Raw genomic sequence first — 26,543 nt, 5'->3', positions numbered from 1 at the left:
CAATATACTCGTATGAACCATGATTGCAGGGTATAACAAAAATGCATACACTGCACTACTAACTGAGTGACTTATGAATATTAAGTTCTAAGCTGGAAAACTGTCAAGTTGTGGCATAGTAGACATTATTTTTGACTACTTTTTCATATCACTATAAGCGGCTTAGATGGTTGTGTAATTTGTGAGCATACAGTGCGTATACGTAACATTTAGACGAAGAAATAAAGCGGTAAGCAGTTTTTGTCTTGTTTTGTTTTTGGCTGCAATAAAATTTACATATTTGGGCCAGGGAAATTAATTATAATGCCGCCACAAATTCAAGCCGCACACAGACACACACACACCAATATATGGAGGAGAGAGTGGCGATGTTGAATTGAAAAAGCCATGAATATCAAATGCGTTTGCAGCTTTGGCTTTGCCGCAGCTCAGGGTTTTCCCATTGAGTGTGTTGGTAATTTAATTTGGCGCAGTTATCTCTTTACTCTTCCACCGTCTCACCATCCGCAACACACATGCCAAAACTCATTTCATGGGTCAAAAAGTACACTCATCTGCAACTGAAGGCGGCATTGCGGTTCTTGCCATTGTTGTTGTTGTTGCTGCTGCTGCTGCGTCCAAAAAGCCAAAAAATTGATTATGGCATGCGGCGTTGGTTGCCAGAGGGTCAGCTTGAAAAACAAAAACAAAAAAAAAAAAAGAAACAAAAAACGCCGGCACAAGCAACTATCATCAAAATCCTATTAGTTGGCATACAACTTCAATGCCGTGCCATGTTAGGAACAGCCAGTCAGACAGCCACATTCATAGAGCTGTGCCCAGTTAGTCAGACGGCCCCTTTTTCTTACCCGCTCGCTCGGTTGCCGTTCGGTTGCCGTTGCCTGCATTTTGTCAGCATTTATTTGGCAAATTAATTCCCAAAAAGGTAAACTTTCGCTCGTTGGCTGCTGCGATTTGAAACAATCAGCGTTTGACCAACAACAGCAACAAAAAGGACAATGCCGAAAAGGACAATGCCAGAGTCCTTTTGTTGCTGCCTCTGCCGTTGCAGCTGTTGTTTGCCCAACCAACCACCTCTGTTGATAATCTAGCCAACCCTAGGTAAGACCCAACCCAACCCAATCCAACCCCAAACCCAAACCCCTTCCATATCCCCCCTTGGGCAACATCACACAATTTGTGACAATTCCTTTTTGTGGATTAATATTTGCTCTGGTGCTGACCAAAAACCGGTTGCGCTTTTATTTGCAACGTTGCTTCGTCCTTTCTCCTCCCCACATACCTCTTATTTGCTCTCGCACTCGATTTAAATTAACATGCGCATATTTTTATGTGCCAGCCAAGAAATTGGAAAGATCTATGCCAGAGATTTTGCCACGTTATGCGTAGATTTTGAGGGGCGTGTGGGCAAGGTGCCAATTCCAGGGGTTTGGTCTTGCCGTTGATGGCTAGCCAAAGATAATTATTTTTAATGTTGTGTTCATTGTTTTAGAACTTTATAATATTTTGGGACCGCTTCTGTCTACCGCATTGCCTAGATGGGCAGATAAGGTTGAAAAGTTTTTGATTTTCCAAAAAAGGTGCAAACATAAGGGACAAACCTTGAAGGAAAGTGTCAAATTACATGTTTAGAGCACTAGCAGTGTTTTAATTTTTTGGTTAGTTAACAACTTAAATTACGCTTTTGTGAATTTGAAAGGATTTGATATCTTTTGTTAGTCAATTGAATGAACCGTTTAGAAATTGCTTTCGAATCGAAATTAATTTATATTCTTTAAAACAATTTTTTAAGTTGTAACGAGCAATCTTTTTATTATTATTACAATTATATGTTGTATCAAACAAAGTGTTTAACTTTTAACTCGAAAGATTATCAATAAAACACTAAACATGTTATAGTTTCAAAAAGTTATCAAATTTATACACTTTTAGAAAAATACTGGACTTGACTATAACCAATAGCGAAAGGTTTAAAAATTTAATTATAAATGGTTTTAAAAAGGAAAAAAGGAGCATTCGATTCAAACCGAGTAGATTAAATAAATTTATTTTGGAGAGTGTTATCATTTCTATTCTTGGATAATATATGAAGTAAGAAGTAATTGAAAATATGGACAAGCTAGATTTGTTCTCTCTTTTAAAAAAGGCAGTTAATAGCCTTCAAGTTCTAATGACTCAATGGTAGTCATATTTTTTCAGATAAATAATGATTTTAATTATTTGGTTTTAATAATATAATAAATTAGTTTATGCGCGTAATTAAAATGAACTTTCTTTTTATTTACTATTACGTAATTTGCATCTACAAAATTTGGCTGAATTTAAATAAAATTTCAAGATAATATTTCCATAATATTTTTCAGCTTTTCAATAAGGTTTTTGTATAAATGGATATTCATGCTCAACTCATTTACCATTACGTAATTTGTGTCTACAAATTTTTATTGAATTAAAATAAAATTTCAAATTAATATTTCCATAATATTTTTCAGCTTTTCAACAAGGTTTTTGTATAAATGGATATTCCTGCTTCTTTGCTGCTAATCATTTGATCCACCACATTGTCCACCGAGCTAGGAGTGCCGATTACGGATGAGCCTGGACTTTGTCAGACAAAGTGTTCCTTCTACCTTCGCCTAAATATTGGCTGTTAAACGGTATGTCCGCGAACTCCATTGTATTTGAAGATCTCCTTAATAACCAGCCTGTCGATGCCGAAGCTGTTTGACAGCGTCTTGAAGTATTTACAGGTATTAAATGTTTAAAAAGGTTAGTTAGCTTAAGAGCATCACATGTTATTCATATTTAATGTTTGATTTCAATGCAGTCAGTATTTTATACTCCATATATGCTGGGTACCATTAATAACCTAGATATCGATCTGCCCAACTATAAAATATGGACAGCCAACAAACTTCAATTGCCAACGCCACAAACTTCACAACAAATATTTAATTCCTTGTACACTATTAAAAATATTATGAGTGTTGGCATAATTTCTAGAAACATTTTTTTAATTTTACATTTAATTGTAATACATAATTCAAAAATATTTCATCTAGACCTTTGACAATACTCAATACTCTCTCAAATATTCAATTATATTGACAAATTGTATGCTCATTTTATTTCCCAAATGCTTGAAATTTTCGTGCTAACTACAATTTCTGCAATTTTTTTGAATTTCACTTCGGTTTTGATTTGCCATAAAGCTGTTCAGGCGTTGGTATGTCGCTAACGAAAAAGTTCGCCGGAATGAAATGGAAAATCTTCTTCAGTACATCCAATAAAATATCCTCAATGGTTTGTGTGATGACAGTGTAGAGGGCATCGGCCAACATGCGCCAGTTATCATTGAAGAACTTATTGGTACTATCCTCTAAAAGAAACGAATGACATTACTTAGTATGAGTAATAACCAATTTGTGAGCAAAGTACTATACTTACCAAGCTGCTTATTTCCGTTGAAAAGATTGGAGAAATACGATTTTAGGCCATCAATTTTAAAATCTACGCGACAATTGGTGACATTATAAAAGGTATAACCACCCTTGGAATATAGGCGCGTCTTTGTATGCATCGTCACAGTCATATTTTCTGTGCAATAGATTAATTGGGTTACCCACATATTTAGAGTTCAAAGGTTACATACCTGCATCTAGAAATACTTGGCCACGCCCATTAAGCGGTATGAGCAATATGCGCCCAAATAAACTGTAATCGCCTTGCAGCTTCATCACAGGCAACATAAATGTGGTTTTCCAACTATAATCCTTTTTGAAAACTCTGACAAATGAATGGAATGCGAGAGAATACAAAACACAAGTAGTTACCAGTCAAATTCCTTTTCATAATTCCAATACTTACTGACTTTCGATGACGTTCGTGTGGCCAAATCCAATTATTTTCACATTGGCCAGTTCAACTTTCAGGTTGATTGCATTGCTGTTGCCTTGCGTTATCCTAATGCGATTCAAATAAAATGGATCAAAGCTCTTAATAGTCGTCAAGCCGGGTATGCCTGCAGGTAACATTCGATTTTCATGAGATTTTATGTCCCATAACTGAACAATGCCGCCATTACCACTCACCATCGTTCAACTTGTCGAATAACTGTTGTATGCTTTGCGTGGAACAGTTGACAAAATTCTTATCGGCTATTTTACATTCTTTGATGTAATCTGCTGCGGTTGAGTAGAATTTTGGTTTTAAGTTGAGCTGAGTTCAGAAAAATGTCAAACACATACGAAAAAAATGCAGAGAAACAAATCCGGTTTAGTGGTGCAAGAATTGACAAAAAACAAACTAAAGTGAGTTAGTTACAAAGTGCCAAGAGCCACAACCAAAATGATTCCCAATAACGATTTTTAAGCAAACAAATTTAATTGACTAAAAGTGCAATTTCATGATAATATATTGGCTTATACTTCCATAGATGTTGTACAAAAATGAAATATTTTCTACTCTCCTTGTGGTAAAAGTTGTTAACAAATTATGAATATGGAAAGTTTTGAGTACAATTCAATATACAAAGGATTTTATACAAAGCTGAAATCTTTTTCGATTACCAATATCAATTAGTTATAAAATGTTTTATAAAAGTTTCAAATAATTAGGCGGAAATTGATATCTGTGCAGCTCAATGGATTACTTTTAATATAATAAACAGACTGACAGCTCAACATTTGTGATTTTTTTGCTATTCATTTAACAAGTTTTTGATATATATTTGTGGATATATTAAATACATATGGGTAACAGATCCATCTATCAAAGTCGTTATCACATTGTATATTTGCCCCATATATTAATACTCCATGCGGAAACTAATTGCGAAACTACGCATCAACATGTTTGTGAACAGCTTGGCAGCTTTAAAATCATTACAGACATCCATCATCTGCTCATGGCATGTCCTGCTAGAAGATAAGCTAACGCTGAGAACACACTAACCTTCCAAAGAGCTCTCTATAGCGTCTGGGAGCACGAAGGCTGTTCAGCGGTGAGATCATCCGCACCATATAAAAGAATGGAGACAATAAACTCTCCCATTCTCTCTCTGGACATACCAAAGAAAAGAGGACTCAACAGGTCTACTCAGGGGGTTTTGTTTGGTAGCCCTGCATTTCTAAAAGCTGGGGAGCACAACAAACAACAGATGCGGGAAATGCAACGAACCACTAACCAGAAATAGATTAGAGTACCTCACTGGTTTGCCTCACTAAAGCAAAAGGTGGCTAAATGCTCTCAGCTGGATGCTGACGAACTTATTAATTGTTCTCCAAACTGATTTGCAATAAGAATCGATTGAAATCCGAATTTAAGTTCTATTCACTTAACATTATTAGGCGCTATTCTATTATTTATACACAAATATTAGCCACTAAGATGCAATTTCAGATTACATTTATACACTGTAAATAAAGTTAATATCAATACTCCTTTTAATTGACGTCATTTTGCTTGAAATCGGGACAGAGAAGTACCCATTGTTGTTCAATTTACACAGATCTATTGTTTTATTTTCTTTAAAATTTGTTAAAAACGATTGTTAACTAAACATGAATTATTAGTACAATCTAAATAGTACATTATTGAATTTTAAGATTATTTCAAACCATTATGAATACTTTTAACTGATGTCCCACATATGTATATAAGAAATTCATTCAACTTTTTGCTGATTGTACGATTTATGGGGAATAGGTATAGTATTATCTTTATTATATCCGTACGTATATGTGTGTCTGTAGCACTTACGCGGCTCTGTCAAAAATTGTAAATCACTTTTTGCCACATGCAACATGGAAACTAAACACACAATCCACAATTCGAATGCCCGCATTGTACGCAAAACTAAAGGTGTTTGAATATTTTCTTAATGATCCGTTCAGCAGTATTATTTAAACTTTTGCGCACGACAAGCGCTAACAAACTGTGAATGAAAACTCGTGGCGGCAAACGCTGAACGGCAAAACGCGTGAAAAACATTTTACAATTTTCATATTTCTCGCTTTCGTTGCGGCAGCGTGCGGAAAACTTGATTTCGTTTACGTTTCGCAATTTTCAAGCCAACTTGCCACGCAGTGGGCCAACTACGAGTATAAGCCAGAGAACTGTTTGTGGCACCGCTTCCATTTCGTCATCGGCTTCGACGTTGGCCAAAACACACCAAACACCGCCGCACTTGCGCAGTTCAGTTTTCATGTTTTAGTTTCTTGCCGCTTTTTGGTGAGGAAATAAAATTCGGTTTCTGGCAATCAAATGTGCAAATTTTGTTGTTGTCTTGCCTGCCGGTGTTGTTGTTGTTGTTGCTAAAGCTATAGCCGATTAATACTTACTTGGTGGCAAAGTTGCAACACTGTTGCCAAGTATTTAATTCTGGTATCGGTTTTGGAAATTGACAACTGGTTGAGCCAAACAGTTGCTTCGATACGCTAGTTTGTTTTATTTGTGGCTTTTTTTACTAAAGCTTGACTAGTTTCATAAAACTGTCATTTTATGTAGCTTGAACTTGATTGGTTACTTGGCGGTGGGTTAAAAAATTATACATATTTCCGTGTTTATTTTTTATTATTGCATTTCTTTCTATATACTTCGCCATACTTCTGAAATAAAATTATATTAAATTTACAAAAGTGCTCAGCTTTCAATCCATATAGCAATAGTGGAACGCACCGAGTCTTCATTAGTCATAAATGGTTTTCAAATTTCGCGACGAAATTATTTTCTTTATTTCATTTTTAATCAATGAGTAACGAAATTCATGTATATTTAAAATTACTTGAACTAAAAATTATTCTTTTACAGCCTTTGTTTTCATAAAAAACAAATTATTGTATTTGTTATATACTTAATACAACTATTTATAAAATCCTTGGATTTTAATTCAAAAATAAGCACATGCTATACTGCTTCGCTTTGTTCTTTCTTTAAAATATTAATTTATAAAAAATGAGCCTTTTTATTATAATATAAATTATTAATTATTATATTTATTGCAGTATAGAACTTTTACCATAAATTTGTTAACAAATCTATGCATTAATTTTAAATTTTCAGAAACGCGGCATTAAAAATACCTTCCTTGAATTTGATTTCAGTTATTCAAAACCGATTTTCATTTCACTAGTTTATTATTTACTTATTGTCAAAACTTTTCAGAAACATCGAGGCATTAGGTATAGCCTCCTTGAACTTGGTTTCCATTATTCAAAACCGATTTTAATTTTGGAGCTATATCACTAGTTTATTATCTGCTTATAGTCAAAACTTCCGGTTGATTTAAGAATTTCTAAAATTTCTCAACTCAATAATAATAATAATAACGCTATAGTATCAGAGGACATCTTAGGAAAATATTAAAAAATTTATATAACCAAGACTGAACAATTTGTGTACCTATTTGAAAAATGTCTTTTATTCAGCCTTATCCGCTTGCAGTTTTTCTTCGCATCACTTAGCCAAGAAATCTTGCAGACTAATTGCTCTCGGATGTTTTCTTTAAAAAATCACCTTTTTTAAATTTCGAAGGCCCTTAAGCTGTAAAGCTCCATTTCAGGAAAAAAAAAGAAAAGAAAAGAAACAATGAAAAGCCACTTTCATAATCACAGGGTGGCGTGCGACGTCACAGATAAGAGGGCTTCTGTAGGGTTCCACCCACAAGCTGCAACTTTTGCAGACGCCGCTGCCCGAAGTCAACACGTCGGCGTGCATGCCCGCCGGGGCCGGCATGCTCGAATGACCGTTAGGCGCATTAGTGTCCCTCAACTGGCATCTTAGTCTGCAAGAAAACTGACCGCAAGGCATGCGAAAGGGACGAGAAATGGGGCAACTTTGTCAGGACATTGTGCAATGTGCAACACAAAAACCGATTTTCATGCATGTCCAGCCATATATCAGACTAGATGTCAGACGACGTTGTGGTTGGCCTGAACTAAACTGAGCTGAACTCTTCTGAGTGGGCGTGGCACGCCCACGTCCAATATAGCAGACGTCGCCTAATCAAGCGCACTGCCTTTCCACTTCATTTCCTTGTGCGCTTTGCCTGCGTTTTCATTAGCAAAAGAAACTGCCGCCAAGAAAAACTTGCAGGAGCAGATGGAGAAGGTGGAGAAAATGAAGAAGGGAAAGCCGTTCGCTGCGTTGGACGTGAAAAATCACGATAAGATAGCAACCAATGGCCGAGCAACTGTTGTCCAACGCTACTCTCCACTCTCAAGTCCCTGCTCGAGTGTGTGAGTAATTTTTTTCCTTCTGCGCCTTTTGGCCCGCAGCTCACTGCCTGGCCTCCGGCAGACAGACGTTGGCTACAAATGTTGTTAAAGAAAACTTTGGCGTCCTATCGCGACGCTCATCGCCGTCTGTTGTGTCGCTTTCAATGGATTTATGTTCCCTCCTCCGCGATTTCTTATGCGTCTTCTTTTTGCTTTTGGCGTTTACGTCGAGTTTATAAATTTCTTGTTTCTTTTCGTTTTTGTTGTTGTTCGGTTGTTTTTTTTTTTTTTTTGAGCCCCATCGTTAAGCGGATTTTTCAATTATTATAAAGTTAAGTAGATATATTTCGGCAATTACGTAAATTAAATAATTTGCGAGAGTGTATTGCAGTAAGAAAAAAGGGTTTATTTACAAAATGCATGATTATCTCTCATTTTGTGCAGCAACGTAGTTTAATTAAGCTAGAGTTCATAATTTATTGTTAACTTTTCATTATTTTTGATCAAAACTTATCTGTTGATTATACAACATCAACCATTAATGCAGACACAACAGTTGATTACTCACAATGAGTTTTGAGAAGAGGACGTATACGATTAATCCACCAAAGTAAACAATTACGAGAGCTGTGGCAGTGAAACAGAGGCAGTTTGTAGTTTTAATACTTCTTGAGATCCTTGCTACTATACTGATCAAGAATATATATTTTATGATATCCTTCACGCCTCTCCCCTAGTAGACTCATTTATCCTTTGGGTACAGGCTATAGCATTGCCTATTATATAAATAATAATACATGCACATTTGTGGGAATGTATTTCAGATATTTATTTTAATTTATGTATTAACACACCAGGAAGGCAAATAAAGTGCTAAAAGTGCATTTAATTAAAGCAATCGCCTTTTCGTCTTTTAGGAAAAACCAATATGATCGAAATTGTTAAATCAATTTTATATGACAAGATAATCAGCTCAAAATTTTATAACGTTTCCAAAAATTGTGACATTGTCAAATGCCAATGACATTTGCATCCACTTGCTCAAATAATGCATAAATAAATACATGGTTCATAAAAAAGGTAAAAGATAGAAATGTCTCAATTGATTATAACAATAGCGTTGCATCTGTTATTTAAATTTACATTTTAATTTGTGTAAAAGAAAAAACCTGAAGCAAACACTTGTCTACAAACAAAATATTGTTTTACTTAAAAATGTTTGATCCAAAAAAAAAAAAAAACATTTTTCATATAAAAGACCAGAGCATCTAGGCAGCAGATATCATTCGCAAGTTATTATTTAATCAAAATGTACAAATTGGCATTCTTTGTTGGTCTGTTCTGTGTTTTCGGGCATTCCATTATGCCGGGCGCTGAAGCCATAATGGCACCACCGAGTCCTGTCTCGGGCTTGTTGGGCGCCTTTGTACAATGTATCGATAGAGGACTGGAAGCTGCATGTAGTCCTGTTGGCACCATAATTAATTCCTCGGACGGCACCAAATGCCAAGTGCTCAATTCCTATAACACCTTTGTTTTTCTATCTTGCATCCAAGAGGCGCTTTTTAGTCAACGTAAGTCGGTTTTAGTTTTAACATTTGAAAATTTCTAACTTATTTCTTTGGTTTCCTCTAGCACTGACTATTGTGAGTGACGAAGAGTGTGCATTGCTTAATGGTGGTAAGTCCAAAATATATTTACTAGATTTTTAAATTCGCATTTTAGTTTAACTATTATTTTCAGTTGCTTAGGAAGATCCTGAAATCAAGATTTTTTCAATCTGAGGAATTGAAGTTTCATGCCATTGTTACAGTTTATAATTATTTGTTATTCCTTTTTTCCTTACCTATGGCCGATTGAATAAAGTGGGAATTAAAAAAAAATCTCTTGTAGATCTGCTTTAAACTATTTGTCAATACTATATAATATATATATTTTATAATACTATATATGAATTAAATATGACAAATGAAATGTATTTTATGAAATTCGATATTTTACACAAGGGATCTTCTGGGGAGATCCTTCGGATTTTATTAATAGTTTTCGATTTATTGACTACGAATTATTGATGTATTTGTTATTTTTTGATTACCCAGTACATCTTATTATTTGCACTTCTGATATGAGCGGGGTCATAACATTCCATTAGGCAATTATTTCAAGTTAGAGGCAGAATATCTGCTATTATCCCTGCACGGATATTATTATTCAATACCAACCGGATCAGCCGACTAAATCTTTGCTGTCATAGCAGTTGCCCACCGACCTTTCAATAAATACTTTGTTTTTGAAGTTATCATAAAAACACTTTTAGTTAATTAACAAACATTCATTTGACTACTGTAGCATCCTACATGCTTAAAAATTTCTTCATTATAATAATGGGAAAGTTTGTTTACATAAATATCCAGAGGCCATGCAATGTTTAAAAAGCTCTGGTCACATCTTTTTTGCGATTAATCTCAATAAAACTTAAAGAAATCATTACTTTTAAAGCCACCTATTTATTCTTTAAATTTTTGTACACTTATGGACTATTCATTTCTACAATTTATATATAAGAATACATCATATTTAACAAACAATTAATGCCTACGAATTACTCACAGTGAACATTTTCATTAATTTAATTTTTTGTGCGGCAACCTCAACTACTACGCCAAATGCCATTTATTAAAATCGGTATTGCCCGACCAGAATCGCGCAACTGGCAATGCAACGTACAATTGGAGTCATAAACATGAAACAGAAGAAAGAACATGGCGCAGGGCTACTGTGGGTTAACCGCAAATACGGCAAAACCGAGTGTTAAATTAATTGCCACAAACAGCCCCAGAATTCAAAATTAATTTTCAGTTTTTGCTTTTGGCGCATTGCCTTTTCAAGCCTGCCAATAATTTGTAATGACCAACAACTGCGGCGGCAAAAGCAGTACACTGAGAAAAAAACCAAACAATCAACAAATTGCAATCGATTTAATTTTAATTTATTCCTATGAGCCTATCGTTTAGTTTTCAAAATTTGATTCTAGCTAAATTGTATATTTTTAGGACAAAAAAAAATTATTTTCCAAATCTTTTTGGAATCCTTTCATCCTTATATAGTATTATAATATTTTAATTAACAGTCTATAATATTTTGCTGTGTAGATAATGTTGTTGTCGCTGGCACTGTTCTTGTTGTTATTGCTTTTAATTTGCCAGCGTGCCGCAATTAAAACATTTTACTTTGATGGAGCGGCCGACACAGCCACTACCATTAATAAATGCTCAACAATCAGCTGGAAATTTAATGGACGTAAAGTTTGGATTTGCCTGCTGCAACATTTTGCGGTTTTTGGCAAAAATTGTGGCCAATGTTTCTTTTTTTCCCCCCTTTACTTTTTCTGCACTTTGTTTTTTGTTTTGCTGCGCCCACCGCAAAAGCCAAAGCGACAAATCCTGTGCGTGATTGCAATAAATTTTTTGACTTTGGCGATGCTTAAAATGCAGTTGCAAACAAAATGCTGCCAGCGTTTGCACAAACAAACCAAAGCCAATGAAGAACAGTGGGCCAAAATAGTTTCTCAGCGGCGAAAACATTTTAAACCATTTCACCAACAAGATTTTTTTAACATACCTAATTTTCTAAAAAAATATTTAAGTTACTACAATTGGATTCCGAGGTAGTCATTTGTATACCCTGTATTTAGAATAGGGTTAGTGCGAACCCATAGATATATTATTTATTAGCATGACAAGACAATTCAATGTAGACATAAATGAACGCATAAATGTAGAATCCGGCTGAATTGACATTTTCCAAAGTTCGTAGGCACTTAGACCCTCAAAATTCCTAGCCAACATGAGTTTACTTTATATGTATGTATTATTTTATTATGGATTATATGGATTAATGATGTTCCATGCCTATTCAGGTCCACAATTTTTCAATACTGTCAAAATTTTCAAAAGCTATATTATATACTAATTTTTAAACCATTATCATACTTGATTTGAAATTTCATAGAAATTTGTTAATCGTCTCGGAAAAACAATTTTACTCGAGAACTACACCCACCAACTGAATTAGCAGATCAATCTTCTTCTTTATCTTTGTTCTCTTCTTATGCGCATTTATCAGTTTACATTTTTTGGGTTACAGGGTACAACATTATCGATCTTGCTCGATTGTAGCAACACCTCCTTCTTTCATTTCAAAAGTGAAACAAAAATTGTTTTTTTTTGAGAGGTGATCAGTTGCATCATAAATCAAATATAAATTTTGCAATGAAAAGTGGGATTCTATATTGTTGTATACCTTATTGAAGTTTATTTAACAATATTTTTTATTTTTACAATATTTTAAACGATTTATTTTTATACTCTGTACATGAAATGTACAAGAGTATATTAGGTTTGCGGGAGCTGAAAAATGTAACAGGCAGAAGGAGGCGTGGCAGACCCCACAAAGTATATATATTCTTGATCAGCGTGACAAGACGAGTCGATCTAGCCCTGTCTGTCTGTCTGTCCGTCTCTCCGTCCGTATGAACACCTGGATCTCAGAGACTATAAGAGATAGAGACACAAAATTTTGCACAAAGATGCGTTATGTGTGTATTCTATACGAGTTTGTTTTATTTTTTTGATTTTCCCCCCCACTTCCCCTCTATGGGGGTTTTTCCGATTTTCCATTCGTATAATCGCCTATATCTCAGAGACCATAAGACCTAGGAACACCAAATTTTAGTCGAAGGTGCCTTGTGTGAATACGCAGAAAATGTATATTTTGGAATTTCCCTCCCTCCCCCCTCTCCCCCGCAAATGCGATTTTCTCTAACTCCCGTAATTCTTGGAATTTCGAACTAACTAATTTTGGAAATACCCCCAGTTGGTTATTATGTGTCCGTATGCCAAATTTCATTATGATAGACCGATTTAACAAGAAGTTATAGCCATAAATATATTTGCTGATGCAGCGCTGCTGCAGCGCTGCTCAAGCGCTGCTCAAGCGCTGCCCGCGGCTGTTGTTGATGTTGCTGTTTGGTTGACTGCGAAAATGCTTACACAGACACAAATAGACGCGCATGAACATACATACACTCACACAGACGCAATTGCTATGTAAATGTGCAATTATACACCCTTTACGTGAGTTCGAATACCGAGAATGGTAAAATCGATTAAATTTTTTAAAATTTTCTTTTTTTTTCTAGTAAATTTTTTAAATTAGTAAACATATGTACAGAGTATTTCAATGTCGGGACACCCGACTTTAGCTTTTTTACTTGTTTCATTTTTCACAATGCAATGCAATGGGCGCATTCCGCATGTAATTAACATTTGTGACTTAAGATTGAATATTAATGATTAGTCTCGGGAGAATGTTTATGATTACAGCCATTTAACTATTTTTTAACAAAACAAAAAAATCACAGGTAATTATTTAACTAAAATTCACAAATAAAAAAAAACGATATCACTATTGTAATAATTGTAATCATCAGTAATTATTAATTATTAATTGAAATGATTGTTAGGGTAACAAATTTTCGGATTTTTTACATTTCGTAATTCCAGAACAATTCTCAATTTTCTGCATAAATTTCTTATGTTCAAGCTATTGATAATTGCAACCACTGTGCAGTGCGCAAGAAAGGGGCACAGACAATAACAAGATAGAACGCTACAGTCGAGCAAGCCCGACAGTAAAATAGCCTGTACTCTCCACAAAAAAAGAAAAATTAAAAAAAAAAAAAATTAAAAAAAAAATTAAATTATTAAAAAAAATTAATGAATTAATTAATTAAATTAAATTAGAATATATGTTTATGTTTAGTTTTAACAGCATACATTTACATCACGTACCTATGCGTGTTTATATGCGTGTATGTATGCAGCACAAAGTTGAACCAAAGCAGCAACAACAACAACAGCTGCGGGCAGCGCTGCCGACAGAGCTGCAGGCAGCGCATGAGCAGCGATTTTACTTATGGCTATAACTTTCTTCAGAATTGACCTATCATGATGAAATTTGGCACACGGACACATTAGTACTAACTGGATGTACCTACCAAAATTGATTTCAAAATTCCGAGAATTACGGAAGTTATAAGAAAAAACATGAATTGCGGGGGAGTGGGGGGGTGCATCGAAAAAAAACTCAAACTCGTACTTTCTCGGTCTTAGGAGAATATGGAAACCAAGTTTGGTTATTCTAGCTCTTATACTTTCTGAGATCCTTGCGTTCATACGGACAGACGGACAGACGGACAGACGGACAGACGGACAGACGGACGGACGGACAAGGCTATATCGACTCGGCTTCTCATCCTGATCAAGAATATATATACTTTGTGGGGTCTGCCACGCCTCCTTCTGTGTGTTACATACATGCGCACAAAACTAGTATAGCCTTTCACCCTTTGGGTACAGGCTATAAAAATAGTGTGCGTCCATGTGTGTGTGTGTGTGTGTGTGTTGGCACCAAACCAAAGACAAATAATGTGGCCAAGCCCTGGTCGGGAGGGGTGTTGGGGAAGCATGTGTCGGAGGCACAGACAATGCCGGTTGCAAGTATTTCAATATTCGCAGCCAATGTTGTTCAATATTTGCGCAATGCTGCTACGCCTGCCAGTAGGCAACGTGCTCGTTGCTTGATGCCTCGCTTCTCGCTTCAAAGTATTTTTGTTATTTCACACTACGGCCTAAAAGTATGCTGCGTGATTTAAAAAACAATTGCATTTGAAGTGCAAATTCTTAAAGCACAACTTTTTGCTTCCATTTGATTGCCTCAGCCTTAGCCTCAGCCTCAGCCCGAACATCGTGCTGCACTTCCGACTTGCGGATGTTCCTGCCATGTCCTTTGTATGCTGTGCAGTCATGTCATACTTCGCTTCACTATGCTGTTTGTTCTTGGCCACATTGTCAGCAGCGCACACTTTCTATTGTAGTTTTGCGTTAGCCTCTTGTTTTGGTTTTTAAATTGTGTTCCCTTTTCTTTTGCTTGACTTCTGGAACTCATTGTGAGTGCTTGTTGCCGAACTATTGAGGTCTTCATGCTACTATAAACTGAGGTCACTTGCTGCAAAAAACCCAACTTTTCAGCTTCCTCTTGCGGTTTGGTGTCAGTCGAAAAATGTAAAGTTTCCATGCTGGTGCGGTCACACTGCTATTGTTTTCATATTTATTTAAAGTTATAAGCAAGATTTTAATTACAGCGAACTTCTCACTAGCATTATTGTGAAAGGTTTTGTTTTTGACAGTTGTTAGCTCAAAGCTTAGTGTGGTTTATTTTAAATATCCCAACAGCGTCTCATTGTTAGACATGAGCTAGATTTTGTTGGCCCAAGGATTCTTTTTTTCGTATTTTGTTTTATATTTATTTCAAATTGTTCATTTCATTTCAATTCTGTTAGTGCAGTAAGCCTTTCATTATATATGTATGTCTGAAAGATCTTGATCATGTTGCAAACATGCCACAATCTAATTCTCTATCCCTTCGATTGCTTGACGCCCCCAGGAAAAAAAGCACAGATCTGAATCTCAATAATTCTTTGAAAATAAAAATGTTTGAGTATTTAAAAAGCCAAGACGTACAAAAAGTGCAATTTATTCACTGAGTTAAGTAGTACCCAAGACTTCAAAAATAACTAATTAAACAATAAATACAAAATACAAAATTTGCCAAAAAATTAATGATCATCATAAGATATTAAAATGTCAAGACTTAAAATGTTCATTGTTTGTTTACTTAGGCATTCATAAAGAGTCCTAACAGTAGGAAGACTTTAAATTCCTGTATTTTAAATACATTTTAGTTAAAATTTAATTTTTTAAAAACAATAGTATTTTATTTAAGCCAACAAGATTATAAGATAATACAAAGGAAAACTTCAAATTGCTATATTTTAATTAAAAATTTCAATAATTGTTACGGTGAGGTGGGAAATCGGATGGTTGATTTGCCCCTTTTATTAATTTTTCACTCATTTTTTCCATAAATTGTCTCATATCCTCGCATTGGCAGAAGATTTACTCCTTAATGTTGACTTTTCTGTACTTCATTGAGTTTTAAAACAAACAAACATTTATAAAAAGTAAGTAGAAAACAGTTTGTTGTAGCCATTAAATGCACTGTAAGCAGCAAAATTGTTCATGAAAAATGTACATGTAATTTAACATTTCCAATTAAAACACACAATTTGATAAACGCTTCGATGTTTTTAAGCACTAAAAATTCATTAAATATCAACATTAATTAGATTGGATACATTTCGTCCACGATAAATTAGCAATTCACTTGCCGGACAATTCATTAAAAAATAATTTCAAATTAAATGCCATCAATGAGCAATTGTGTATACATTTTCGAGGATTACAAAAGTTTAGCATTAAAAATGTGCCATAAAAGTGCATGAACTTTAAAGTCGATATACGAGTATATAATAAAAATTTATGACCAAATAATTGCAATCTCATTAGGGACATGCACGTAGCTCATGACATCGATGGCGAGGACATTGCGATTTTGCAAGCGCCGAACGTTGCGTAAATATCCCATACATTTTGTAAAATATTTAACAATAATTGAGCATAAAAATAATCGCGCAAAATGTGCGGCCACATTGATAAAGCCCTGGGCCTGGACATGGACCTGAGCCAGAGCCTGGCCCGCTACGGACACAACAGCCATGTCCTGCGTGCAAAGCCCACAGCTGCGTGTTAATTGCCGCATTTCTGGTGTCCGGCCCCCAAATGAGATGACCAAATGAGTGGCAGGGTGTGTGCTGAACGCAACACGGACACAGATTCCGATTGCGGCGACAATTGTAATTAAATAGACACCACACATGGGGATGCTTTCCTCCCGGCCATGCCAGTTAACTCCTTTCCTGCTGCCAACACACGTTAAATGCAGTGTGCTTAAAAGCAAGTACCGCACAATGGGAAATAATCATGTTTTTAGTTGTTAAAAAAAATCACAACCTATGTGAATAACATTTTAAGATATAAATAAATATTGCAGCAGAAAAAAATTGGCATCTAGTATCTAAAATACATAGTAATAGCAGAGCCAAGAAATTCTATAAAATCAAATTGAACGAACCCCAAAAAAAGGAATAAGAAAGGACTATCACACCGATCTAAAAATTTATAAAAGTTATACATAAATTCATAAGCAATATTTATTGAATTTACAAACATTTATTTTTATTTATTTATTAAATGTTCCTATGGTACAAACATATGAAATGAAAGCTAAAGAAATGCAGAAACTAAAGCACCATTTGCAAAAATTATAATCACAGTGTTAACGGATTTGATCGATTTCCAACCATTTTCCATTGCAAGTTTTTATTCATTTATTTGAAGTTATTGAGTTGTTTCCATTAATGTATAAACACTTGCACACCAACAGCGTGCTCTCATATTTACATATATACGAGTGTGAACCAAATATATGCATGAATATAGGGACAACCGACATCCGTTGCCCAACCGAGCGACCACTTTTATTTATCAAACTTAATGAGCTCTTCAACCGACCAACAATGTGTGGCGTGCAAATATCTCTTAAAAATAAACAACAACATTTTCGTTTTAATCGCAATACTTTAAACAAATTGCTGTCATTGTCTTTGCTTTTGTTGTTGCTGTTGTTGTTATTGTTATTGTAATGTGATTAAACTAAATTGTTGTGTGCGAGGCTAAGCTGTCGCTCATTATGGGCAATTATCTATACTCGTATGTACTGGCCATTATGTGTGTTGAAAATTTTGGGTGATTGGTTTTAAGCAAAGTTCGTTGAGTTCTTAGAGCAAAAGCATAAACAATGTGCTTACAAATAATCGCTTAATATAGTTGAAGCCATACAGTCATACAAAAAATAATATTTCATGCTTCCACAAGACAAAAGCATCCTGACTTAAATAGATAACATCAGGTTTTTTATAACCTGCACCCGAAGTGTTAAAAAGTTAAACTCTAAATACCAAATGTGTGTAGCAGGAGAAGGCAGAAGGAGGCGTGGCAGACCCCAACTTATAGAAAGTATGAGCAACGGGAAATTTTCAACCCAAACAGCTAGAGACATTCAACTTTGTATGTAGAATTGTCTAATCCATATATATATACAAGTATATCCACATTATTTTATATAGCTGCCGATCGGTGCAAGTATCAACCTTACTAAAAATTTCTTGCTTATAGTAATATAGTGAACTAATTGAATGAGTTTTGTATAGTGTCTTACAATTATCTAAAATTTAATCAAAGTCGAAAAACTATGTAATATAGCTGCCATAAAAATAATTGGTACAACAAAGTTAATTTAATTTAAAGAACTGTAAAAGCGACAAGGGTGGATTGTTTTCCCTATTATTATAGTTTTGAATCAGTATTTCAAATCGAAATGATTCCCAGAACCTCATCTGTAAGCTCTACCAGATTTCTGTTGGTTTTCTGTGTTGGATTTCTTTATAGGTATAGTATGGGTATAAATATAGTATGGGCATAACCGGATAGCAACTAAAATTCCGCCAACATGTCAGAGGGATCATTAGATATAATTGGAAATTTGGGTGGATTTTTGTTGTTCTTATAAGAGCTTATTTTGTAACCTTAGTAAAGTAAATAAATAAACAACTTTTTGAGGTCTCCAAGCATCCTTAACAATACAACAAAATGGTTTTTTGTCAAAGATATCAAGAATCTAAAAAAAAAATCACTTCTGCGATTAATCGAAATTATTCGGAATTCCAAAGAAGAAAATAGGAAATCAATATTCCTAACACGTATATCATCTTTTTAACCTAGTCTGCCCATCTTTAATAAAAATAGTGTCTGATCACTATGTTTAATACTGAGCATCTGTAGTTAAGACTGAATTAACTTATTTGAGTATTTTTTGAAGTGTTGACAATGCTTTTAGCTATGAACTTCATTTAATTCTCATAGCCATCGTTTTTCCCCTTGAGCATTGAACGAAAAAAGTTATTTTCTATTTCCTTTTTAACAATTCTGTGCACATTTTCCCAATTATTTATATTAATAAAATGTAATTTGTTGACAAAAATGCAAAACCAAAGAAGCGCGCTTCGCTCATACAAAAGACAAACAATCAGCAAAACAATCAAAATAAACGCAAACGAAACCCCCATAGGAGACATTTTCGCTGACTTCCGTCAAATGCTGAGAACGTTGGCCGGCGGCATTCAACAAGGTTTTATTTACACCTACTGTGAAAATGTTTACACTTCAACAGACAGCGGCAATAAGGCGAGGGAGCTCCTCCCATCGAAATGAGCAATATGTAAACCTCCAGGCAGCGACTGCTGCGACGCATCGGGCCCCCAACTCATCCTTAAGCACAAACAATTGAAAGTGGATTTCCGGCTTAAAAAATTGCTCAAAAGGTAGACAAGGCAACATGCAGATGAAGGACAACGGAGGCGACCCAAAGGAGCTGAGCGTCGCTTTGGCATTAAAACTCATAAAACGACGGCGAAGGCGCACAAAAAATGCTAACGGCCTGCATATTATTAAGGTGCTGATGCACAGTGGGCCGGAGGGACTTGGAATTGGGACTGGGATTGGGATTGGGATCGGGCCTGGGTTTTAGTTTGAGTTTAGACTGTTGGCATAGCGTAAATTTATGTAAAAATGTGTAGCAATTGCAATAGGTTCTGTGCCGGTGTCGGTCTCTGGCAGACTTGTATGGCATGGAAGCTGGCAATTTGCGTGCAGGAACAAATAAATTTTGAGAAACGAGCGATTTTTATGCACATTTTATGGTATGCAATGGTGCGAAATGGCTTGTGGCTACTGGCCGTTTAAATTGTGGAATTGGCTTTAAAATTACTCATGTGAGTAAATCAACTTTAAACATAAATGAAAAAGGATGGGCCATAAATACTCTGCTATCATTTAAATTCGCATGCAGTAAGTAAAGAAATTGAAAAGAAAAGCCTTGTTATTAAAAATGCTATTGCGAATATTTCTGTTATGTATGTTATTTTTGAAATATTTAAGTATTTATTTTCAAAGCAATCACCAGAAAGAATAAAAATGTAGCATTCATTAAACTCTCATTAAATTTAAATTTCAATTAAGGATCATTTTAAAGTGATGAGTAATGTTCGTAATTGCGGAAGTTGCGGTCGAAATAGTACCTAAATTTATCCAAAACCTCCGTTGCGATTAATGGAAATACAAACAAAAATAAACAAATCAATGATTTATTGCATTTCAACAGAAAGATTTTTTAAAATCGTATATACTTTGCAACGCAGATGATGTATTTTTTTACACTCGGCTAAGTTCTCTGAAAATGATTGGAGATGATTATTTTTATGATAGCAGTACATTGAGATAAACGATTTGTTTTCATTTGTAAAACATTAAGACTAGACCAGTTCATACTGTCCGTTGATTCGGTTGCAAGCTGTCCACTACTAGAGATAGTTAGAAGTTTGTAAGAGCTGCCTAAAAGTGGAGGTAGTCTGTACTCGATTAGTATTCTTTGATATTTGTTATATTAGATCTAAAGGAACTTAATTTTTAACTTTTGTGTACATTTAGAATCTATTTTACTTATAAAATTCAAATAAATGATATTTGTTATATTAGATCTGAAGGAAATTAAATATAAAGTTTTGGTGTAGATTTAAAATCTATTTTCTTATATAACACTGAAATAATTGTTAAATTTAAGTACTTTTTTACTACCGTTTATTCCTATCATAAATTATCGATCTCTGCTTCAACAGTAATTCTGATGTAAGGATAGGTTTTTGTAGTTCCTCCAGTCTGCTATAATTAAATATTTTCCTTCTACTTTATTCTTTTGACAAAGCAACGCAATCATTTGCATTGTGATCCACATAATGTACATACATTTTGATGACTCAGAACCGTGTCGAAGCAAAAATAAAGAATTACAATCTAAAAAAAACTTTACCAAAAATCCGTATATAAATGGCAAATAAATAAAGTTCTTTGTGGAATACCCAAAAATAAACAAAGTAGATCGAAAAAATAGGAACCGAAACGAACCAACGACAAACAAAAAACCCAAATACCCGGATCAATGCTAAACAATTTGCAATAATTTTGAATTTAGACAAATAATATGAAAAAGAAAATACACATACAAGTATATGTATATTTAAAAAGTGGGTTAGATATGCTAATTGTGTACCCTGTAGATTGGGGCAACGGTAAAGAATCGAAAGAAATTAAGAAAACGAATGAAGTGTTGGCTACTGGGATAGCATAGGAAATGAGGGAGTGGGCTTAAAAATAAATACGACACGTAAATGAAAAAGATATGGAAAAATAAGAAATAACATTTTGAAATACCTTCAAATTGGATTTATGATAGCTACCAGGGCATAGTTATATTGGAAAATAAATCAAATTCTAATTACAAAATATTCCCATTTTAGTTCATTGAACTGTGTGAAGCAAAGTGTATATAAGAATTTATAAGCACTTTTTATGATTATATCATAATTCTCTTACGGTCAATCTACAAGTAGAATTTCTAATTCGAGTATGTAACTGAATTATTCTGTAGCGTTACCTCAGCGACGCTACATACATTTTGATTGGAATGAATCGCATTTGAAGACCTTAACCTCGAAAATAGCACTGAGCTGTTTGCTGGTTCTGTGGGTTAGCGAAGCATTTCTTATTTGCATATTCTTCGCTTCCCTTCATTTTTTTTTTTTTTTTTTTTTTTTTTTTTTTTTTTTTTGGTTTTTTTGTATTATTTTCTTCCCATCTGCAATCGAAGCATGAAACTGGCATAATAATTTTTGTCACACAATTGAGAGGCAAACGAAATTGCAAATGACCGTCGGCAAAACACCAAAAAGAATTGGCATTTGCTATGGGCAGGGCTGTAATACTCGTGTGTTCCGAGAGTCTTTTATAGATACAATTTTAGATGCCTTATCATTGTGCACGCGTTTCGATTGCACGTTTAGTGTCCGTTCGGGTTCAATGGCATCAAAAAGTTTTCACCCAATTGTATTTAAAGTTTCTGAAGTGCTTCGAGCGAGGTGCATTCAACTATAAAAATCTACTTATGAAAATTATGTTAATTTTACTTGAAGAGAGAAAGCCGGAGAAATGAAATCTTATTAAATCGGGTCCAGGCACAAAAAGGATAAGCATAACGGCAGACAATTGGCAAACAAACAAATTGCCAAAAATAACAAGAGTCAAGAGTCAGAGTGGGTTGTGAGAAAAATTTGAGCAAGTAGAAATTTTGATGAAATGTTGTCTGCCAAGTGTTTTGGAGCGGGTCGCTTCACAATCAAAAGGCTTTCCCTTCCTTCACAACTTCGTTCTTGGGGCTGAAGGCGAGAGTCTCTGAGTCTTAGACAGTCAGGCATAAGTTTTGTCTGCCTGCCTGCCTGCCTGCTTGACTTTCCTCAATATTTGCACTCGTAGGCGTTGCCAACTGAGAGCTAATTCCGCCAGTTGTGGAGCATACTGGGGAGGAAGTGACATGGAGTGCCATCTGGCTGTGTACATTTCAAAAGATATTTTGTACATATGTACTTACTTATATATTACGCGTATTGACTTGGCACCAAAGGACATTGAGTGCTCGGCAAATATTGTAATCTGTTTTTCGTAAAGTTTTTAATGTAGTTTTTACATTAATAAATGCTTTATTCCTACAAGTTAGTGCTCTGCATGTGGAGCGAAGTCATGGATATTTGAAATGGTTTTGAATAGAAACAACCATTACTGACAATTTTTCTTTGAGTCTTGAGGTACTATATACTTTGAATATTTCATAATTGTATTTATCATACGTAACATTAAAAAATTGCAAGCAGTTTGGGCTTATCGATTGAGTAACTGCTTAACACGTTGGCTGCCTGATATGTAATCGGTTTAAGTAGGAAACTAAAACTCTTTGAAGTGCAAATAATGGAAAACGAATAACTTTTTCTTTTCTTCGCAACCTCTTTCTACTAAGCTATTTATTAAAAAATCATATACTTCAAATCAAAGAGAACAAGGTTGAAAGGTTAACTAATTCGTTCCATAACTTTTGAACAATAATCAGCTGATTAATAATACTAATCAAAAAGGATCATCGATCACTTATTAAGAAGGGTAAAATCATTTATTTTCATATTTCAAAATAATAATAACTTTTAACAATTAGAAATATTTTCTTTTCAGCAGCTCAGGAAAATAGTCCGTTGCCTGCGAACGAATTGAACAGAAAAAAAAGGGCAACACAACTACAACAAGAGCCAACAGCTTCCGGAACTAAAATCGGTATTAACGGATTTGGTCGCATCGGTCGCCTAGTTTTGCGTGCTGCCATTGAAAGAGGCGACTCTGTGGTCGCTGTCAACGATCCTTTCATTGATGTGAACTATATGGCTTACATATTGCAGTCCGATTTCGACCAAGAAAATATCCTGGGTACCGTATCCACTAAAGATGGTTTCCTAATTGTTAACGACCAACAGATCAAGGTACTCAACAAAATGAATCCCAACAAAAACGACTGGGCCGCGACTGGTGCTGAATACATTGTAACGATTACTGAGGTCCCCAAAATAAACATTGGATAATTTAAAAAAAAATATATATATATACAAAAAGGCTGCAGCTTACGCCAACTCAGAATTGACACCAGCTTGGAAAGGAATTCATAGTTGCTTACAACTATTTGAATAAAAAAAAACCCCCGTTAGACACAGACAAATGGAAATTACAACTTAAAGTCAGCTTTTAACAATGGATTACGAACCAAATAGGAACATTATTTGAAAGAGTTTAATTTAACACTTCTTAAGAATTTTAACTAACCTCCTGTACATTGTCTTGCCTTTATTAAGGTTCTTAAAATGAATGTGAACCTGTATGAATGTGAAATGTGAACCTGTATTTATAATATGCCTATGTTTATATAATTCCGACTCGCCACGACTCTCTGCAGAACTTCCAGCTAGTCCAAATGAACGGTGAACGCAATCCTTTTTATTGACTTATGGTGATATACACAAATGCATATTTACATATTCATTGTAAAATACTTTTAAATCTTCAATTTGAATAAATACTGCGCAATACGTAACTTTAGTTGAATCTATGTTCATTGCTATTTACATTATTTACAGATTTAGTCATGCAGAACTCTAATATATATTTTGTATTGATACCATCTACTGTTTTCTTTTTTACTCATTCATTAAGCCCGAACTGTGCTCATTCGTTTCGATAATAGAGCATTGTTTAATAAACTTGGGGCTTGAAATCTGATAAAGGGAATGAATATAATGAACATTAAAGCAAATTAAATTTCATGGGTTAAATATGTATTGATTCATATTATTTAATATCTACACATGCAGAGCTTTATTGCGTACATATTTACGTAACTATTTTATATAAATATAAAGCTAGATTCAGATATTCAGCCAATGCCACTGAAGGCTCCAAGGCTGCCTTAAAACAACGACTCATGTGTAAATTATGTTCGTACTAGAGGCCTGCGTGGCTGCATGCATTTCCAAGGCAAAAAGCCCAGCGAATGATTTGCACTAAACAAATAGTGAATAATTTATCAATAAATTGATAATTCAACCGCCAGGTAGACATTCTTGCATTCAAACTCAAACAAATTTCGTTAATTTTCGCTTCTGAATGCTTTCATACAGCCCTCTAACCCATACTAACAACTATTTACTGTTTATTTTTCGCTGAGACTCACGCACCAAAGACCCACAAGCTCTGTGACAATAATAATTGATGCCCTTTTAAAACAAAATCAATTACATTAAATTAACAGCAATCGCGACATATGTCGTTAAGTGTTGTTTTTTTTCTTCTTCAACAAGTTGAAGGTGTTGCTTTTTATATACAAAAAAAAAAATTGAAATAAAAACCAAACGTATGCGAAACAAGTAAACGTGTCGTTGCTGGGCCAGCCAAATAAATTCAATAAAAGTCACTGAAATGTCGATAATTGAAATGCGTGCGATATGTGCACAAAACAAAAAAAAGAGAATAAAGAGACAACACAAACAGATAAACTTCGATGCAAAGAACGAATGACAGCGAGCAACCAACAACCAACAATGAAAAAAGAGAAAAATTAACATTTTTATATAACAAATTTCATTTGGACAATTCAAGCGAAACGAAAATTGCATAAATTTCGTTGCCAGCCGTTGTGACGGAAGGACACTGAAACGTTCAACGCTGAACAGGTGAACGTGAATCGTGCGAAAAAACGTGAAGCGCTTTTTATAGGCCTTTAAAAAGGTACACACACACACATACACGCGAACACACATTTAAGCAGCCCCCAGTGGCAGATTCAATAACAAAAGACAAATAGAGGTAGATATTTAGCCGTGGAAGAACAAACGCGACCGCTCCAATGCCGCCCGCCCATTATTCAAGTCAAACAAGCAAACGGATTGACACTGACGTGAATTTGCAACAATTAACACCAGAGAGCTGACATTATTATAAGTAGTACATATATATATATATATATATATATATATATACATACATAGATATATGTATGCTTCTATATTGTGTAGTGGGGTTATAAAATTCAAAGATGCCGCCGCCAACATCGCACTTTTCGAAGACAACTCTTAAGTTATTGCACTTTTCTATGTGGGGGCCCGAAAGATTTATAGCCGTCCTCAGCGCTTTTTATATGCCACAAATTCTGTTTGGTACTACTTATATGGATTAAAACACTCTGTGTGTTAAGGGACTTGCAAATTGAATAGGAATTTCGCAAAAATAAATAATACTTAGTTAGAAAGTTACGCTTCTTACTTTCAGTTTTTTTATTTCAGATAATATGCGATGAATCCATGATTGCATTCTAATTAATCGCCTTGAGTTCCGCTCCCTGCAACTTCCTACCTTTCTGTTCTTTCTACTATTTTATTTAATCATATTTTGATTAGCCCGATGAGAATAGTTTCCAAATCATTACTAAATGGGTCATTTATACAGCAAACCCCACTACCAGACAATCCAGTCTTATAATAACTATTAATTTAATTTAAAATTAATCTTACAACAAACTCTGCCGCCCAAATTCACTTAAAACGCTTACTATTATTTTTTTTAACTCAATGTGAAAGTATTAATCTAATCTAATCACTAACTAATTCGATATCATATACTTTTTTGTAAATCCTGAATCTTTATTTAAGAGCTGTACTATGTGGGACAATTATTAAATTTTATGAAAACTTTGACCTTCTCTTAAATCATGATTCAAGCGTCTACTCAGAAACGAACTCACTCAGATTGCGCCTAAATTCAATCTCTT

At 34.7% G+C, this 26,543-nt stretch overlaps 2 protein-coding genes across 2 annotated transcripts; one reads left to right on the top strand and one right to left on the bottom strand.

Moving 5' to 3' along the window:
• Positions 1-3,185: 3,185 nt before the first annotated feature.
• LOC115632840 (circadian clock-controlled protein) lies at positions 3,186-6,207 on the bottom strand. The gene is made up of 6 exons (XM_030530097.1): positions 6,130-6,207; positions 4,092-4,218; positions 3,868-4,021; positions 3,653-3,786; positions 3,448-3,597; positions 3,186-3,379 (listed from the first exon to the last, which is right to left on the bottom strand). Exons 1-6 carry the CDS (start codon positions 6,205-6,207, stop codon positions 3,186-3,188), a joined length of 837 nt encoding a protein of 278 aa, XP_030385957.1.
• Positions 6,208-9,525: 3,318 nt separating this feature from the next.
• On the top strand, positions 9,526-23,808 carry LOC115632839 (glyceraldehyde-3-phosphate dehydrogenase GAPCP1, chloroplastic-like). Its single transcript, XM_030530095.1, has 3 exons — positions 9,526-9,790; positions 9,852-9,896; positions 23,408-23,808. Exons 1-3 carry the CDS (start codon positions 9,526-9,528, stop codon positions 23,806-23,808), a joined length of 711 nt encoding a protein of 236 aa, XP_030385955.1.
• Positions 23,809-26,543: the final 2,735 nt, after the last annotated feature.

This window comes from Scaptodrosophila lebanonensis, unplaced genomic scaffold (genome assembly GCF_003285725.1).
Source record: "Scaptodrosophila lebanonensis strain 11010-0011.00,11010-0021.00 unplaced genomic scaffold, SlebRS2 tig00001415-arrow-pilon, whole genome shotgun sequence".
Lineage (NCBI taxonomy): Eukaryota > Metazoa > Arthropoda > Insecta > Diptera > Drosophilidae > Scaptodrosophila > Scaptodrosophila lebanonensis.
The sequence above is the reverse complement of the archived record's forward strand: the minus strand, read 5'-3'. Positions and strand labels throughout refer to the sequence as shown.